This window comes from Erpetoichthys calabaricus, chromosome 14 (assembly GCF_900747795.2).
Source record: "Erpetoichthys calabaricus chromosome 14, fErpCal1.3, whole genome shotgun sequence".
Classification (NCBI taxonomy): domain Eukaryota; kingdom Metazoa; phylum Chordata; class Cladistia; order Polypteriformes; family Polypteridae; genus Erpetoichthys; species Erpetoichthys calabaricus.
The window spans coordinates 25,740,121-25,759,644 of record NC_041407.2 but is presented as its reverse complement, the minus strand read 5'-3'; the positions used below and the strand labels follow the sequence as shown (position 1 = coordinate 25,759,644).

The 19,524-nt window shown below is 45.0% G+C and overlaps 1 protein-coding gene across 3 annotated transcripts in view; it reads right to left on the bottom strand.

The window, feature by feature from the left end:
- The window catches only part of tex2 (testis expressed 2), a 67,055-nt gene that overhangs the window by 32,418 nt on the left and 15,113 nt on the right, over positions 1-19,524 (bottom strand). For all 3 annotated transcript variants that reach the window (XM_028818937.2, XM_028818935.2, XM_051919010.1), the window contains exons 3-5: positions 9,168-10,797; positions 610-810; positions 111-444 (exon numbers count right to left, since the gene is read on the bottom strand). In XM_028818937.2, the coding sequence (XP_028674770.2) occupies positions 111-444; positions 610-810; positions 9,168-10,772 (2,140 nt within the window). In that variant the 5' untranslated portion in view covers positions 10,773-10,797. The remainder of the gene's footprint in view (positions 1-110; positions 445-609; positions 811-9,167; positions 10,798-19,524) is intronic.

The following is a 19,524-nucleotide window of genomic DNA, read 5'->3' as shown; positions in this document are numbered from 1 at the left end:
CAATGGAGGTTCCAGGACTGAAAGAAGACAGAGGTAAGGCGACAGCAGCACACTAAGGGAGACTCCAGTAAAGGTAAACAGTGGCACAATGGTGGCTGATATGTTCTCACCTGACTTGGCTCCTGGCAAGCTAGAGGGTTTCTTAGACTTGGATTTGAGGGTTGATGCCAGCAGAATCCTGCGGAACCACTCCTCCTTCTCACGCCCAGTCCTTCCGAACAGATAGAGTGTTTGGTCCTTATGGCTAGAAGGGCGGCTCTTATCGTGTGCCAACAAGGACTTCTTCTCTTCATCTGCGCTCACCTCATTCTTCCCTTCTTCTGCCCCATCTCTATCTGGCTGTGCCTTTGACATGAAGTCGTCTTGTTTGCCCAGCTCAATGCAGATTGGGTATTTCTTATTCCATATCCGCTTTCTAGCAAGGTTTTGAGGCAACAGGTAAATCTGAAACAAAAATGGTATGTGCAAAATTTGGTAAAAAGTGACTGAAACCTCAGAAGGTAAGAAGGTGGCTGGTAGCAACTCTGCTGTCCTGTACTTAAAAACAGGAAATGGGCAAGGCCAAAATTAAGACAAACCTGCATGGAAAACATGGCACAGGCTACTCACCTTGCTCTCGGTCACGTCATATATTTTCTGGCTCACATAAGTGATATCTGGCCTTGCTTCATTGAAGGAAGCCCTTCTTGAGATGTTTTTGTTGGGCTTGGAAAGCCTGAGGGTGTTTCCTTCTAGCCTCACAAACACAGAGTGCGTCAGAGTTGCGTGGTATGTCTCGGGGTTGTAGCTGTGGATCTCGTTCATCCATCCCTACGGGAGAAGCAGCTGCTTAAAATGTGAAGTCATTGAGGAATTACACAGAAACCACTGGGTGGCGTGGCATGGCCAACAGCAGCCCTAACCCCCCCCAACTATCAAGCCACCTTGCGGCGGCCTTTCATTTCTACCATCTTTATAGTAGTGATTGACCTTGCATACCATCGGAATAGGGGTGAGAAAGGTAAACAAAAGAATAAAACAAAAACATGATGGGCCTGTACGGCAACTCTTTGAAAAGTGCAAAAAAAATGGACAATCTTTCAAACACTATCCATTGCCCAACCTGCCCTGCTAGAGTGTCACCTTGGTATTTTCTCAATTAATACTGCATACAGCTAAACACATGCTTGCACTGAGACAACCAAAACATTAGAGAACAACAGAAGAATCACCTTAGGGACTTGCTCCACTCGGGTAGTTTGAACAGTTCCTTCTCAAACCCTGCTATTGACACATAAGGTGGCAGCAGCAGAGTCCTAATATAAATCTGGAGACTGGTCTTCATCGGCCTGCTGATAAAGCTTGTGGCTTAAGAGTCCATGTAGCATTGTCCCCCTCTAGTATACACCCTGCAATCACACCATTCCATGGAGAAACACAAGCACAGTGGGCAGCAGCACCTTTAGTTATCAGGAATCTAAACGGAGGAATGTTGGATGCCACCCACTCCACAAGTCTGGGCCTACCAAATGAAGATGAGGGCCCATTATTTTAGACTATATGTAATGCCTTATTGTATTAGATACTCCATAGGTCTAATTCATTTATCATTATCTTCAGCACTTGTGAAAAGTGAACCTCCTTGGACATCAATCAGTGAATTTAATTTGGCCTTTTTGATGCTGATCAGCAGAAAAAGACTCAGATGGTAGAGTGAAAACAGATCTCTGCAAAAGGATCGAAATTAATTATAAATATAAAACAATTGAATGCTCAAGTATTCACCCCCTGGAGGTCAGAATTTACTAAATGCACCTTTCACAGACAGGGCTGTCTCGAGGTCTGTGTGCACAGATCTCGATCAGCTTTGCACATCTGGACACTGCCATGGTTCCTCATTCTTCATTACAAAACTGCTCAGTCTCTGTCAGATTGCATAGGGATGCGGAGTTTATCTCCCCCAAAGTCCATTTGCAACTTCTCAATTAGATTGAGATCTGGACTCTGACTCAAGCTCTCCAGGACATTCACATTGTTGTGTTTAAAGCCAGTGCCACTTTATGGGACTTCTGATCAACGGATATGGCACGTCAAATTTAGTGACTGCATAACAACTTACAAGAACAGTTCAGCTCGCCCCTTTTTCTAATAACAAGCTGCCTGACAAAGCCGAACGGGTATGGGGAGTGCAGCCGCAATCTTGGTCCTTTGGTTTCCATACTGTTGTAGTTCATAAAACACAAGACAGACAGAGAAGTTTCTTTTCTGTTTGTGGGGTCCAAAACACCTGCATTTCTTGTCACTGCAGAATTTGCATTGTACTTTCATTGGTTGTCAGCTCAAAGAACCCGCCCCCTCCGACTAAAGTCAAACCAAGTATGATTTTGTCAGAGCGAATCGCATACTTGTTTGGCAGTGAGTCACTAAGCATATCAGATTAGGCGTGTGACCTTCACGGGAGTGTGCCGGCAAGCACCTCTAATTCAAAGATTATGTAAATGAAGGCCACGACTTAAAAATCACTAAAATAAACTCATCTAATGTGACGTGGACTTAAGAAATTCCAGTGCAGCTTTAGCTTAATTTTTGGGGCGTTGTCTTGCTGATACAAATAATTCCTGCAAACTGCATCAGATTTTCCTCCAGGATTTCCTTGTATTTTACTGGATTCATTTTACCCTTACCAACCTTCCAGGTCCTGCTGCAGAGAAGCATCCCCACAACATGATGTTGCCACCATGGTGGGGATATTGCATTTCTGATAATGTACAGAGTAACATGGCATTCAGTCTGATGGCTAAAAGACCCAACTGTGGTCTCATTAGACCACAGAAACATCTTTCAGTTGACTTCACAGTCACCCATATGCCTTCTGGCAAACACTAGCAGGGAAGAGAAACAAAAAGCTGCAACTAGTGAAACACCCAGATAACAGTTGCTATCTGCACAACCACTCCAAGTTTTTCCACTGTAGCTTGCCACTCCTTTACATGGTGTCCTCCCTCACTAGTATGTATCTGTTTTGTGGATGTTCAGCTTTAGGCAAATTTACAGCTCTGCCATACTCTCCAGTTCTTAATGACTGATTTAAATGAACTCCAACAGACATTCATTGATTCTGATATTTTACTGTCTCCATCCCCTGACTTTCCAATCCTCTTTTAACAGGGTCTTCATTGTGTAGGTTAGACATATTCAGGCGCATCTGGAAGTGAAACCCCAGACAGGTGGTCTCCATTGAACTAATTCTGTGACTTTTTAAAACTAATTGGGTGCATCACTGATGATTTAGGGGTGTTATATTAATGGGGGGTGAACTTTCATGTAATCAATTACAGGGCGAGTCAAAATTATGTTAACAATTGAATGGTGGAAACTATTTATTCACAAAACATACTTCATTTGTGCAAGATGATTTACAGGAACATCTCAACCTGTTCGCCATTATGTTCACCACATGTACCATACAGTATGTGGCACATAAATTCCATCCATCCATCATCCAACCCGCTGAATCCGAATACAGGGTCACGGGGGTCTGCTGGAGCCAATCCCAGCCAACACAGGGCACAAGGCAGGGAACCAATCCTGGGCAGGGTGCCAACCCACTGCAGGGCACATAAATTGTCCAAACAAATTGTATATACAGTTATAGAAGTGCTACTATTAGTGAGAACTGCATCTCCCAGCAGTCCCTGCAGGGGCTGTTGGGGCCAAAGGAGTTTAAAAGGAGGGCAGGTGGCCAAAGGAGAGGCAGTGTGTTTTGTTGTTGTATTTTGTGTTCCGTTTACCTGTCGGACTGCCTTCTGTTGTTTAAGCCGTAATTATAGTTGTGTCCTGGATTGGATTCGTTGTTGGGGTCTGGATTGTCTTGTCTACCTGTGTCCTGAGGATTGATTATGGATTCACTGGCTTCCCCACAAGAAAAGGAGCGCTCCTGAACCATCCATCCATCCATTTTCACCCTTACAGTGGCTACCGGTAGGACTGTTTTTTCATTACTTTGCAGCGTGCAGATCTCTGGACTCACTATCACCATCTTTCGCTTCATCTGGTGTTGTTTCCATGGACTTTGCTGTGTGGAGTTGTTTGTGTTTATATGTTTGATGTAATATCGCCGTAGGGGTTCTGGGGTAGTATTATTGGTTTCATTTATATGATTTAATTGCATTACATTCTTTAATTGTGGTTATTCCCCAGTGTGCTGTATTTTTGTCTCAGAGTGTGTGCGGGTCGAGCCAAGGCTGGGAACATCCCTGGGATCCACTATAAAAAAATAAATGAATCGCCGTCATCTTGACAGTGTGAATCTTGGCAGCACCTGACCGCTACACAGTAAATATATACATAGTGTGGTGGATGGCCAGGGCCCTTGCCCGGCCAGCATGCTCAAAGTGTGGAAGGACTGGGGGAAAGCGGATTGTCAGGACAGTTCCTTCCCCGGGCCTATAGAGGGCAGCCCCCTTGGTTTCCAGTGGGGCCACGGGTTCCAACAGGGTTGAGCCCCCATGCTCACTGCCAGGGGGCGCATGGACCTTTCCAGGGCCTTATTTGGTCACGTTTCCTCCACATCTGGAAGTGTGGCCGGAAGAAGCTCATTAGGCACCTGGAATCTATCCAGGTGCCCTATAAAAAGGACCCGCCTCACTCCATAAGTGGCCAGAGTTGGGAGGAGAGGACAAAGCCTGAAGAGGAGTGGAGGGAGAAGGACTGGCGTTAAGAAGGGACTGAACGGTGTTGGTTTGTTGCGTTGTGTTTACTAGTATTGTGGACTGGTAAAACTGTAAATAAACGTGTGGAGTGTGGCAAAACCGGTCTCCTGCCTGCCTGTGTCTGGATTAGGGTGGCACTACGCCTCCTAGTGGCTCACAATAGCAGTACCATTAGTGTTAACATAATTTTGAATCACCCTGTACTTTGTGTTTTATATTTAAAATTAATTTAGACCACTTTGCAGAAATCTATTTTCACTTTGACATTAAAAAATGAGTCTCTGTTGAACAGTGTCAAAAGTCCAATTAAATCCTCTGGGATTCAGTGCTCTAGGGCAGGGGTCCCCAACCCCCGGTCCGCGGCCCACTACCGGTCCGCAGCCGTCTGACAGCCGGGCCGCGAGAGAACTGCCGGCAACGGCGACTCACTCAGACTTTTCAGAACGCTTGGCGAGCGGGGCTTTGCAGCGGTGCAGAGAGAGGAGAGAGACCGAGGTGAGAGAGTATTACAACAAAGTATTTTTATGGTTCCGACAGTTTCCCCATATGACATGAGTCTATAGAAGTCACGTTACTACGAAATACATTCAACAGATGCTTTCATTACAACGAAGTGACCTTGAAATGCTTGAACGAATCATCCACAGAGCAGTTAGATCTGTGGTCGCCGCTCAGATGTGCACGTTTGCACAAACGATCCCCAAACAGAAACATTGTAAAAAAAAAATCTTTCTTTGAACTTTACTGGTACCGTTTTTTTTTTTTTTTTTTTTTGCTGTTTTTGTTTTCTGTGGTTTTCAGTGATTCCTTTTGTTTATTGCTTGTCAACATTTGAAAAACATCCATTGGAATTTAACTCATTGTCACCCTCCTATAGAAACGACAGACACGAAAAAAAGATTGCAGTGTTAATGTTTGTGATGTGCAATCTGTTGGAATGGCAAATGTAAAGCATATGTCTTTGTTATATGCAAAAAAAGAAGAAAAATCTCAGATTGCAAACGTATGCGAACTGCTTAATAACTTTAATAATAATAGAAAGGTTATGTAAATTGTGTATAATGCTGTCAAAAAGGTTGGGGACCACTGCTCTAGGGTAATAAAAATGTACAAAACTTCCAACGGGTGAGCACTTTTTTTTTTTTTTTTTTATAAATTATTATTATACACACACACACACACACACACACACACAATATATACACACTAGTCATTTAGCCCATTACAATAACGGGCGCTAGAACAGTAGTGCATAAACATTAGTAGGAACAGTCTATATTAAATGGCAAGGGACTTTGACCTCATTCTTTTTGTTGGTCGTATTTTTCTTTCTTTCTGCCTTTTTGTTGATGTTTACTTGCTGAGCTGACCGTTCTTTGTGGGCTGCTGTCCTGTATTGTGTGTTAATTTTCTGTGACAGTAATACTGTCTTGTACGTCCGTAATATACCTTTAATTTTCTCTGGCGGGAATACAGGCGTGCGCGTCGGTAATATGCCTTTAATCTCCTCTGACAGTAATACTGGCTTGTATGTGGCTGTAATATGCGTCACTGTATTGTGTACCTTCAATTTCCTCTCGCTGTAATACTGGTTTGTATTTCCGTAAAACGCCTCTAACCTTCTCTGACAGTAATATCGCACATCGCACCGTGCACCGTCCATGCGCACTTCACCAGAAGCCCCGTGCATGCGCACTTCACCAGAAGCCCCACACACACAGGCACCTGGACACACAAAGGGATTTTATTAAAGAGGATATGTAGACACTGTATGATGATCAACTCCCAGGTCCTCCCTGCGTGGAGTTTGCATGTTCTCCCCGTGTCTGCGTGGGTTTCCTCCGGGTGCTCCCACAGTCCAAAGACATGCAGGTTAGGTGCATTGGCGATTCTAAATTGTCCCTAGTGTGTGAGTGTATGTGCGCACCCTGCCTGGGGTTTGTTTCCTGTCTTGCGCCCTGTGTTGGCTGCGATTGGCTCCAGCAGACCCCTGTGACCCTGTAGTTAGGATATAGCGGGTTGGATGATGGATGGATGGATGGATGGATGGATGATCAACAGCACACATCTAGAAAATGCATGGACATCTAGTTTGTCAACATGCTAGTTATGGCTACTGGCAGGCAGTTTGGAGCACTGGCTAACGCCTGGCGCATTAAACAACAAAGCCTGCTGGTTCAATTCACATCTCCAATGCATGGTGTAAACCTGAGCAGGTTATTTAACACACTCCAGATATAAAACAATTTATGGAAAAAACTGTAATGAATTCTGTTCCACAAGAAAGGTGTCAGCCAAATATATAACAATGTGTATTGGCTCTGACTGTGTTTTAAGTTTAGTCTGATGGGCACTGCAATCCCAAGACCAAGTAACAGTTACTAGCTTTGTGAGCTAATTTGGACTCCATAGATGGACCAGCTATGTCACATCAAGTCAGCACCACCTTTCTCTTCCCTCGCCTAGACTGGTCTTAATCTATTTGTTAAGAGGCCATCTGGCGTAGCCCTAACAGACATTTTAGTGTAGCTCACCAGGAGTGATGTTTTCCGTCTATAGTTTCCGTCAATTCTGTGTTCAGCCTTTGCATAGCATTACATAAATTACGTACTATTTCTGCAGTCCCCTTAACCCAGTGCAGGATCATGTGAGCTGAAGTCAATCCCAGTATGCATTGGATGGGCGCTGGTGGGGAAACAACCTAAACAGGGCACCAGTTGATCGCAGGTCCCACTCTCACACACACACTCAGACAGGGCTAATTCAGAATCTCCAATTAACCTCTGGGATGTGGGAGGAAAAACCCACGCAGACACTGGGAGAATGTGCAAACCCTGATAGACAAAGCAAGCAGCCCAGGAAGTGGAATCCATGAGACTAGCCACTTTCTTTTTTGCACTTCCTCCTTTTTTGGATGACGGTTGTCATTTGCTATGCACTGAGCTAATCGTCAGCACCATATAAAGAGACTGTTGTGGTTTTGCTCCACATGAGCGGGTGATGCTGCAGAGAGCATAGCAAGAAACACAACCACTAAACTCATTGCAATACCTGAACACTCTTAGGCTGCTCGCTCTGTAGAGGACACAATTTGGTGACACGATGGGGGCCACTCATTACAATAGACACCATAATACAAGGGGGTTAGTCCTGCAGCCTGTCATCTGTGACAGAGCGCCATGCATCAAAAAATGTCCTAGGATTCTAAATCTGGGTCAGTGCACCCTTGTCATGAACTAAAAGCCTGTCGTGAACTAAAAATGTCTTGCAGCTCATCAACTGGGACAGAGCACTGGGTCATGAACTAGGAAATGCCCTGCAACCCATCAACAGGGAAAGAGTGCCATGTCATGTATTAAAGATGTCCAGTGCACCATCAACTATGACAGCGCAGCATGTCATGAATGAAAGTCGTCCAACACACCGTCAACTGGGACAGAGCAGCATGCCATGAAATAAAGAGGACCTTCACCTTTTCATCTGGGACAAAGCACCCTGTCATGAACTAAAAAATGTCCTACAACCCATCAATGCCATGAATAAAGGATGTCCACTGCACCATCAACTGGGGCAGAGCACCATGCCATGAATTAAAGATGTCCTTCACGTCTTTATCTGGGATGCAGGGCCCGGTCGTGAACTAAAAATGTCCAGAACACTGTCAACAGGGATAGAGCACTGCATTAAAGATGACCATCTCTTCATCTGAAAAAGAGTGCCCTGTCATGAACTAAGAATGTCCAGCAATGTGTCAACTGGAACAGAGCCTTGCCCTGTGAACTAAAAATGCCTCGCACACCGTTGACTGGGACAGAGTCCCATGCCATGAATTAAAGTGGTCCATCACAACATCAACTGCGACAGAGCACCCTGTCACAAACTAAAAAATATCTTGCTGCTTGTCAACTGGGAAATAGCTTACTATGAATTAAAGATGTCCTGCATCCAGTCAACTGGGACAGAGCACCACCCCATGAATTTAAGATGTCCTCTACACCATTAACTGGGGGAAACGGCTAGCATTGCTGCCTCTTTTCAGTTAAGTGACCAAACTGAAGGTTAAGTATAATGTAACCCACCCAGCTTGATGATCAGAAAAGGCTTCTGCCCAGTGAGATTCCATTAAAAATAAATAAACCAAAAAAGGTCAGTCCCAGAGTGGAGAACAGGTCAACCAGAACCAGCATCCACATGTACAAGTACTGGGACAGGATTCACAAAGTACTGGGGTAACTAGTGGAATAAAGGGCCACCTCCACTCAGGCATTAACTCCTGTGACTGTATGAAGTGGGTTTTGAGATAACTGGAGAGACCAAGAGCTCACGGACAGCGAGGTTCAGAGATGGACATAGGATTACAGGAAGCCATTGTTTTTATTGTGGGGGAAAAGAGGCATGGAGATTAGTAAAGGTATGTGCAATACCCCATAATAAGGCACAGATAGACAAAGATTAAAAAATTGTAAACATTCTGACCTTAAATATCCCAGGCTCCTTGATGTCCAGTTGGACAGTATTCCAGGGATGCTTCCTGCGCTTGGCAAATCTCTGATGACCTGTGCCCTTCAGTGTTGCTACCCACACAACCCCGACGGCCGTCATGAAGCCCAGTGCGACTCCCAGAAAAAGACCTCGCAGGTAGGTGGGCAGAGGCAGCACGAGGTAGGCGTACACCAGCATGATGAGGAAAAACAAGGTCTTGCATGGCACATTGGGCTGGATTGGGGTCTCGTCCTCCTCGTCCTCGCTGCCCACATCTAGACTCTCCCTGGGTGACACGGTCTTTCCCTCAGGCAGCTCCTCAAGCCCCTCGGCCTCAGTCTCCAGTTCAAAGTCCTCACTGTACAACTCACAGAACTCTTCGTCCTCTTTGCTCGCCAGGGCTGACAGTGAGCACTTGTCCAGCACTGAGGAGGCATTATTCCTATCATCTTTTGTGGCACTTCCTGCCAGGGTTTTACTTTCTCCTAGTGGCTCCTCCTGAAGCAGGTCTAGGGGGACTTCTCTTGCTGCTGGCTCTGTGTCAATCTGCAGACACTCCCCTTCAGAGTCACATTCTTCCTCCTTGATACTGTAGTTGTTATTGCTCTCCAGGTGCCCATTCAGACTGGCTAGGCTGGTCAGCTCACTAGCACTGGATGACAAAGCTTTGGGCTTGTGGCTGGCACTGCTACTTCCCTCGTCCCCTATGATTTTGCTGAGGAGCTGCAGGGGTTCGTAGATGACCTCTGAGAGACGACGCTTGGTGTCCTCAATGCGCGCTTCCACCTCTGGCACTTTGAAGAAGGAGCGGCCATCTAATGGAGAGGTCAGGGGTGAGGATGGTGCGGTCTTTGAGTCACTGCTGGTCACCCGTGGTTGGGTGAACTGCTTGAAGAGGTGCAGGTTGAGCCGAGAGTCTGGCTGCCGATAAGAGACAGATTCCGTCTCCTGCTTCGAGGTGTCTGTGGACAGGGACTTGACAAGAGTCTTCATTAAATGACGGTGCCTTGGCGATGGAGATGCCTCTTTTGGCTCAACTTCAGTGGACAAGGACTTCACAAGGCTCACCAGCGGCTTGCTGCCCTGGGCAACGGATGCTGAAAGGCCAGAGGAGAGTACTACTGGCCTCGTATGTCCCGAGGAAGAGAGTAGTGCGACTGCCTTATGTTCTGAAGGCCAGGAAGTGCTAGCTAACTTGGTTGTGGCTACGGGCATGCCCGAAATGGCTGAGCTGGACACTTGGGGATCACTGGCTTCCAAGGACTGGCTTAAAGTTGAGGAGAAGGAGCTTGCCGGCAGAGCTGCCACGCTGTGTGAGGTAGAGGAATCCACAGGAAACTGCCCGCCGGTTTCAAAGAGGAGGTCCTCCTTGGCTTCCAGTGCAGTCACAATTCTTTGGTCTTCCAGCTCCTCTGGCGAAGAGGAGGAGCCACCATATAGCTCCTCTTCTTCCTCCTCTTCCTCCTTCCCGAAGGCAGAAAAATGGATGGTGATAGTCTCTCTTGACAGAGATCGCTGTACCTGCAGCTTGGGCATGGCAGGCGGCTTCGAAGACATTGCACCCGGGTTTTCTGCATGACTGCTGCTCGGACTTGTCATTGCAGCCCCACAGATGTGCTACAGCCTGGCAGAGAAAGACAGAAAAGAAAAAAAAAATAAACATGGCAGCAGGACCCACAGACATCAGAATTGGCCAACACAGAAGCAAAACTAGGGACATCCTGTGATCTGCCTGCAAGCCGTCTCCTTGATCCAAGATCTGGGGCTGTCAATTTGTGTCGGTTAGCACTGCTACCTCACAGTCCCAAGTTTCGAAACCAGGTGTGTGCAGAGCCTGGATATTGTTCTCATGCTCCTCCTATATCCCAAGTTGTGTTAGGTCAAGTGGTAACTTTAAACCGATGACCTCTGGGCCCTCACCACCTGCAATTCAGTTGCACATGGAGGCTGGCTGTGAACCCTAGGCCTCTAGGTCACAGCTGAACTAAAGGAGAACACCTTCAGCCCAAATGAGTAATCAGGCTTTGGACTTCTAAACTATAAATGTGAGGCTTGCATATTACACAGCAGCAGATTCTCTCTTTCAGCCGGCTGTCAACCTGGAGTTGCTGGGTCAGAAAGCAGCCGCTTATCCAACTAAACTTCAGAAGAATTCCTACGGCATAAATGAGTAATCAGGCTTCAGACTTTTAAGCAAAATTCTCTCCTTCAGCTTCTCTGATACACTCGCCCCTTCGATGTGCAATCCTGGACGTGCTAACAAATATATGAATATATGAACGGTTAGAAATCTCTCCTGAATTATGGCTTGTTAAGTTTGACATGTTTGTCAAACTGCCTGCAAACTTGGGGTCTCAGAGTCACTTAGCAGCTCAACCAGCTGAACTGAAGGAGAACTCCTTCAGGTTATATTAAAGTATTGCTATATGCATATCTTCTTATATAATACGCTACGGTGGCTGTTCGTTTGTCTGTCCAGGATTTTAAATCACCTGTAGCTCGCAAACCGTTTGACCAATTGACCTGAAATTTGGTACACATCTACTTGACATCTATTATCCGCTTTCAGGGTGATGATTGACCTCCAAGGTTATTCCTCTTTTTTATTTTTATTTTATTGTAAAATCAACTCACGGCAGTGGCCAGCACATGCATACGGGTGCCGTTCTCATTCTCCACTTCCTTTGCCATCGCTTCCTCTACCTCTTCACATTTTAAATCATTCCTGAGGCAGATTGAAGGCTTAAGTGCCAGCTTAAGTGAAAAATTAAGGAAAACATACTAAATGATTGCAACACACAAACTGACTTAATCAGTTTTAACGCGAAAAGATGCCGACGGAAGAAGAGAAGAAGCGGGCCGCTAGGGTGGAGAAAATTAGAGCTGCTCAGGAAGCAGCGAGCGCATCAACCTCTGAGCAAACGAATGCTAAACGTACAGAGAAACAAAGTATGAAAACTAGCAATGCTCAAGTCAAGTGTATTCACTGCACGTTATTGGGCAGTGCGCCATTACTGGTTTTTGTATATTTTATGTTTTCACCCAAGGATTCAATTTTTGTGGTTTATTTTTTGATTTAACAGCTTATTTTTTGCTCACATCATGATTTTTATTCATGCAGTACCTTGTAGAAACATCATGGAACCACAACCATTGATGAAGTCAAGGATGTAGTGGTGTTTATACAGGACTGTCACACTATACATTATTCTTCGATGAATAAACAAAAGAACCCAAATTTCTATTTACTTGTAGTTCAGTTTCAATTTCACGTAGGCCCTAGTGCTAGGCTTGTGCTTCTGGTTACGGCTCTTCTTGCCCCTTGGTTTCCATTTCAAGTTGTTGATTGCACATTTTTGACTCCTTTCCTTGTTTCAACTATGTCTCAATGTTTCTGACCACCTCCTGGTCATGTTTTCATCCCCAGCTACCTCTTGTGCTCTGCCACTGCAATCCAATGAGTAAATCAGGCTTCGGACTTCTAAACTGCAATTGCAAGGTGTGCTCTCTCACTCAGATTCATGTCCTTACACAAAGATGACTGTGAATCAGGGATCTCCAGGTCAATAAGCAACAGCTTATCCAGTCGAGCTCCTATGGCCGAACAGAGTAATCAGGCTTCTGACTTTTAAACTATAAATTGTGAGGCTCTGCTTGTCAGCCTCGCTGCTCTCCCCAATATTCCCCCAGGCATTGAGTGATCCCAGGTAAGCGGACAAAAGTTACTGGCGAGAGCTCTGTCACTTTCAGGGTCACCTATTTGAATATTTGTTACATCTCTCCTGAGGATTCTTTGCATGAACTTTTTTCCCCTCAAAGCTTCATTTATTTTTTTCCATTACTTCCGTTTCTGGCTTTCGATTTGGGCAATTGTATTGCTGCCATTTTGTCCTTTCCGACACCACCATTTTGTTCCCGTTGCCAGGGGGGCGTGACCTCAAGAGGTCATCATTCATGATGCAACAGGATAAAAGATCATTGAAGAGAATACTGTAATTCCTCCTCTGACTACACAGATTCTCAAAAATCTTCTTGCACCATTTTGTTTCTCTGGTTTTGAACTCTTAGCAATTCTTTGTGTCTTTGAATCTGCCTTGCATTTTTGCCTTTGGTTACCATACTGTTCTCCTAGTTTTGACCCTTGCTTCATTTTGACAACATCTTTTCTTTCGAGGCATCGCCTACTCTTAGGGTAGAACAGACACTCTGTTTCGCAATCAAAGAAGGAGAGGCTGGCTATGAACCTGGGGTTTCCAGATAAGTAAATAGAAGCTTATCCAGTTAATCTAAAGGAGAACTCTTTTGGCCCAAATGAGTAATCTGGCTTCTGTAATTGCAAGGTTCTCATATCCCACAGCCCAAGGCTCGCTCTTTCAGTTTCACTGCACTCCGCTACACTCTCCCCTCTTCATCGAGTGATCCAAGTGGAGTTCATGCGACTCTTCAATTCCACCCGGAGGGGGAGTGGACGTTAACATTAGTTATTCTCTGTCTGTATACCTGCATTGTTATCACTATTTAATATTTTCTTTATCAGTATGCTGCTGCTGGAGTATGTGAATTTCCCCTTGGGATCTATCTATCATAAAATGCTACTGGTGAGAAATCACTCAAGCCCACATCCCTCTCCATTTTACAATCACATGCAGAAAGCCTGGTTGCAAGCCTGTGGCCTCAGGGTCAGTAAGCAGGAGTTCATCCAGGGGAGCTAAAGGAGAGCTCCTTCAGCTCAAATGAGTAGTAAGTCCTCAGACTTCTAACCGGTAATTGCGAAGTTTTGTTAACCCCACTGCTCATCGCTACAATCTCCCCACTTCAACAAGTGATCCTGGATGGGCCTACATTTGTTATTGATGAGGAATCACTCAGGGGCCCATCTCCTTCATTTTCTGGTCCCACAAACAGAGGCTGGCTGCAAACCTGGAGCCTCTGGGTCAGTAAATAGTAGTTTATCCAGCTCAAAAACTCGCTCAGCTCAAATGAATAATCAGTCTTCCATAAGTACAATCTTTTCGCATTACACAGAAGAGCAGGCTCACTCTTTCCACCTTGCTGCTATCTGCTACACTTTCCTTTTCAATTAGTGATCACAGACGAGCCTAAAAATGCAACTGGCAATGCCTCTCTTCAGTTTAAAGTCACACACATACAGACTAATTGCAGGCCTGGTGCCTCCGAGTTAGAACTCCTTTAGTGCAACAGCAGGGAGGATTGTTCAATATTCTGAAGAACCCGGAGTTTGTCTCACTCTGCTGATGCTGTCTCGGGGAGGATGAACAGCTGAGCAGACAGAAGTCATCCTGAGCAAGAGACAAAAGGTGCCATGACCTGGCTTCACTCAGGGAAGGGCCAAGTGCAAGGACCCTGAAATCAAGAGCTTCTATAGTTAGGGACCCAATTAGCTCCTTTAGTGCAAGTGGATCAGCTGCTGCTACTTAGATGATCTGAAGGCCTTCAATTTGTGACAAGTCACTCTGTGCGAGAATGCGACATGAAGAGGGATGGACCCCTGAACCATTTCACTCCGGTGACAGTCTCTCTGCTCTCACAAATCTTAAAATGTAATTACATTGGTTACCATAACTGATGAACTGTGTGCTTTCCCAAGCTGACTGGATTGATGTCATCTTTAAGGTCTTGGCTAAAGTTTTTCAGCTGGAAGCCCTTCCTGACACTTACCCGATCTACTTCTCCGGGCTTGTGAATAGTGTGGACGAAAAAGGCACACTGAAAAGCAGGCAGATAATATTTCTCAATTCTCTTTTTTATTCATTCGGAGTCACAGTAAGTAGAGATTCAAAAGAGTATAACTTATTGCCGCAAAGCTCAATTGAACACCGAGAAAAAATTAGGAGGGGTTTTTATAATTCAGCATTTCATGATTAATAAGACAGAAAGAACATCCTTATCAAAACAGTAAAGTTAAACAATATGTCTGTTGAGCTAAGCATTATCTGTGTTCTAAAAGCTAAGCACAGGAGAGACGCCTTTGCATAAACTACATGTACTTTCTGCAGCCTTGTGACCTTGTCCCTGAAACATTCACTCTGAGAAAGAAAAAAAAAACAAGAAACAGCTTAGATTTTATTCATGTGGACACTATTTCTCCTGAACCCTGGAATAACATATTTTTGTTAGTTCATAAGCCAAGCTTCTCTCACTGGCAAGTTACAAAATAGTTATTATAAAAATTCTAATTTACTAAACACACAAAATACATGGTGCTGAGGAGAACATTCTTCTTCTACAATAGCACCAAGTTGGGCTGGTTTGCATTTGGAAGAAGGGTGCAGTGTTTTGGAAGATAAGAGGATTGATGATCGGGATTCTGAGGTTATCCTGCAGGGAGAGCTACTCAAAAGAGGCGATAAGTTTAAATATCTTGGAACAGTAGTAGCCAAAGACAGAGAACTCAAAGGGTGCAGTGTGGATTTAAGAAGTGGATGAAGGTATCAGGAGTATTATGTGGTCAAAGAGTTAAGGTGAAGGATAAAGGTGAAGCTTTTAGGACACTGGTAAGACCATCAATGATGTGAGGAGCAGAGATATGGACAGTAAAGAGAATGCAGGAAAAAAAAGTTGGATGTGGCAGAAATGAAAATATTGAGATAAAAAGTATATATTTACAAAAAAAAAGGAATAAGACATGAGACAAATCAGAGGTACAACAAAGGTGGGAGAGAAATTTAAGTACAGGAATGTAGATTGAAGTGGTATGGACATATGATGAGGACAGACAAGGAACATGTCGGTGCATGAGAGATGGAAATGGAAGTACAAAAGGAAGAGATAGTAACTGAAGCCAAAGAGGAGGTGAGGGGGGATTGATAAAGGAAAAGGGTCTGACTAGAGAGGAGGTGCAGGACCAAGCTATATGGAAAAATGTTCATCTGGCACATCGAAACCCATGTAGAAAAGACAAAAAGAGGAATGTGCATCTACCTCCATTTACAGGACGTAGATTTATTACTCCCATCTCTTTATAGGATCATTATTTTCACATGTACAGTCTAAAGTAAAATGACTTGCTTGTACTAATCAATATACGTGTTGCCACCCTCCAGCACCACAATTAGTGAGTAATACTACCTTACCTCAATGTAGATGTAAATAAACTTGCACCCATTCATCAGTCAATTTGTTTTCTAACTTGCTTATCCGCTTCAGGGTCACATAGATGCAATGTCTACCCTGTCAACATAAGCTGGAAGGCTAGAACCAGCCTGGGGCTGAGCACTAGTCCATGAGAAGTCATAATCACACACTCTTATACCAGACCAGATTTGGAGTTAACAATTATTCCAACTTTAGGGATGGGCAGTTCCCGTTAGCAATCTGAGAATTAGTAAGCCTGCTTTTTAAAAAAAACACCCTTGTTTCAGTCATATGGTATTAGCAAGCAAATCTGACCTAACATGATAGCCCTTGAAATGCCTCCAAGACCCCGCTATTACTTCTGGATATTCATTTCTCCATGGCAAAAAGAGACAGATAGGCTAACAATGGACCATAAAACTCTCCACTAGGGACAGGTAGGCTAACAATGGACCATAAAACTCTCCACTAGGGACAATCCAAGTCCTACCTGTAAGCTGCCCCCTTTGCTTAGAGGTCCAGTGCTTCTCCACTGGGTTTCTTGTTGCTGTCCCTTTGCTCAAACAACCCAGTTGTTACATCAGGATCTCCATATCTATCTGGCAAAATGAGACACCAGCCAAAACCGCACACAACTCTGCTGCCCCTACACACAGACCTGTGCGTCTATTCTGCCTTCTGTCTGCCATTCCATCCTTTTCTTTTTAATTCTACATCTTTCCTTCTGCCCCTCTGCTTAGACTGCCAAACGTCAATTACTTCCTTATTTTAATCCCAAAACTCCCTTCCTGCCACTCTGCGCCTGTTACCCAGTATCCTTAATTTGCACATTGCCTCCATGCTCAACAGATGTGGGTTTGTATTCCAGACCTGCCTTTTTAATGTAGGCCCCTGACGTCCTATGCCGACACGCCATTCTCCACACCCACACCCCTCCTACTGCCACATTACCTTGGGAATTTTCCTCCCTGGATTTCTGACCCTTCGCTTTGCTCCCGTCTGATCTGACTTCTTGCTTGTGCTGCTATAAAGATCAGCTGGGAGAGACTTTGCCAGCCTGCTGGCAGGTGGGTGGAAGCTGGCGAGATTCCAGAGCATGAAGCTCATTTGCTAATTACCATCAAATGGTCTCCAGTCTAAATGGAGCCTTTTGTGTGTGCAGGGTTTTTTTTTTTTGTGGCATCTCAGGAACTCCCAGTTTTACAGCAGGTTAGCAAATTGGTCTTCTGGGTTGGACTTCACATTATCACAGGCATATTAGCGGTCATTAAGGCCAATGCACTATCAGGCTGGGCAGAGTGACCTTTAGACATTAGCTTCCAGGAACAGAAAAACTTTTACAGGTGCCCCCTGGAGTCAGAACAATCTGAACAGAATGTCATGGCCACTTGGCCTACCCGTCCATATCCTGGTAATGTAACTGATGGGGGAGGCAGGGGTGGTTTAGCTCACAAAATACTTTACAAGTGTGCTGGGTGAACCCATTTAACTGACCTAACTACCCGAGAGGTTTATTAAAAAAAAACAACAAAAAAAAAAAAAAAAAAAACACACCACTCCCCTCCCCACCCCGCCAAGCACAGATACGTCAGAGACTGCCAGTCTTTGGCCGACTCCTGGGCAAGGGGAATAAGTGTTGTCATGACAACTTCTTGGCCGTACTTTGAACCAAAACACAGTGGCCTTTGTTTAGCCCCCCTACTGTTGCCCATGGCACTGTTCTGTTCAATGTTCTCATTTGGGGGCATTTCTGTTGCATACCTCATGGATACAGAGGGTGCAGATATGGGCGAGTCCGGGACTGGGAGCCTTCTGGTTTCAAGTTTTTTTTTCTTTTAAACAACACCAGGCTCCAGCATCACCTGGCTGTTCCAAGCTTCATGCAGTTAATCATTAAAAACTTTATTGGTGCCTCCCACAGACTAGGAGATCATGGCGGCACATGTGTAAGCTTATGACGCACCCTGGCATTTGTGTCAATTATTCTTTGTGCCTCAACTAAATGATTCCAGAGTGTCAGCGAGCCGCTATGCGGTTGTGGCACCCTGCCCTGTACCAGTCAGCTCTGCCCACTTTCCGATGGCCCAGTCAGATACATGCAGCTCTTATAAAACTTGCTGGCAACAATTAGGAGAAAAAAAGAAAAAAAAACACAGGGAAACAAAGCCACAGACAGAAGAGGACAATAGCGGTGAAGACCACCATGTTGGTCCAGAGCCTGGACGGACAACTGCCGTTTATTTCTTAGACGGAAAAGTGTAAAGCGGCTTTAGGTGGGCAAATTAGAGTAATACAAGAAATAGACAATACTATTTAGGCCTATCAGAATAAAGGATACCATGATTTCTTTCATGGTCCGCACGTATCCATCTATTTTATTATCCGGTGGACAGTCACAGGTAATTGTCTCCTGTGAGCTCCAACATACAAACCAACTCTAGGTAGGGTGCCAGTTTTCAGCTGGGCACAATGACTTATTCAATTAGGGTCGTTGGGATGTGTAAAAAAAACAAAGCAAAAAATCTAAGCAGACAAGGTAAGATTGGGAAAGATCCCAACAGACAGCAATCATGCATGGAATTTAAGCTATAGCCGACCACGAAGCCAACCAACTCAAGGGCAGAGCGGTGGCTCTGAGGCTAAGGAGCTGAGCTGGTATCCAGAAGGTTGCCGGTTCGAATCCCCATCACTGCCAAAAGAGATCCTACTCTGCTGGGAACCTTGAGCAAGACCCTTAACCTGTAAGTGCTCCAGGGGCGCTGTACAATGGCCAACCCTGTGCTCTGACCCCAAGGGGTATGTGAAAATTATCCATCCATCCATTTTCCAACCTGCTGAATCCGAACACAGGGTCACGGGGGTCTGCTGGAGCCAATCCCAGCCAACACAGGGCACAAGGCAGGAACCAATCCCGGGCAGGGTGCCAACCCATCGCAGATGCAAAAACTAACAAATTCTTAATACAAGAAATTGTATAAGGCGAAATAAATAACAAAAAAAAACTGCTGCCCTAACCTGCTGTCAAAATAAATTGCACATTTGCTCAAAGCTGCACTAGGAGATAGTGGTCTGCTAAAGAGATAAAGGAGATAATGTGTGGCTTGGTATTGGGGAATGCAAATTGAGACAGGTCTTTACTCAACCCCACAGTGAAAAGATGCATTCAAGGGTACTAGACAGGCACAGAGCAGCTGTCCAATCCAAGATCCTCCCATGAACAACCTCACTAGACGGGCAGGACTGGTTCTTACCCTCC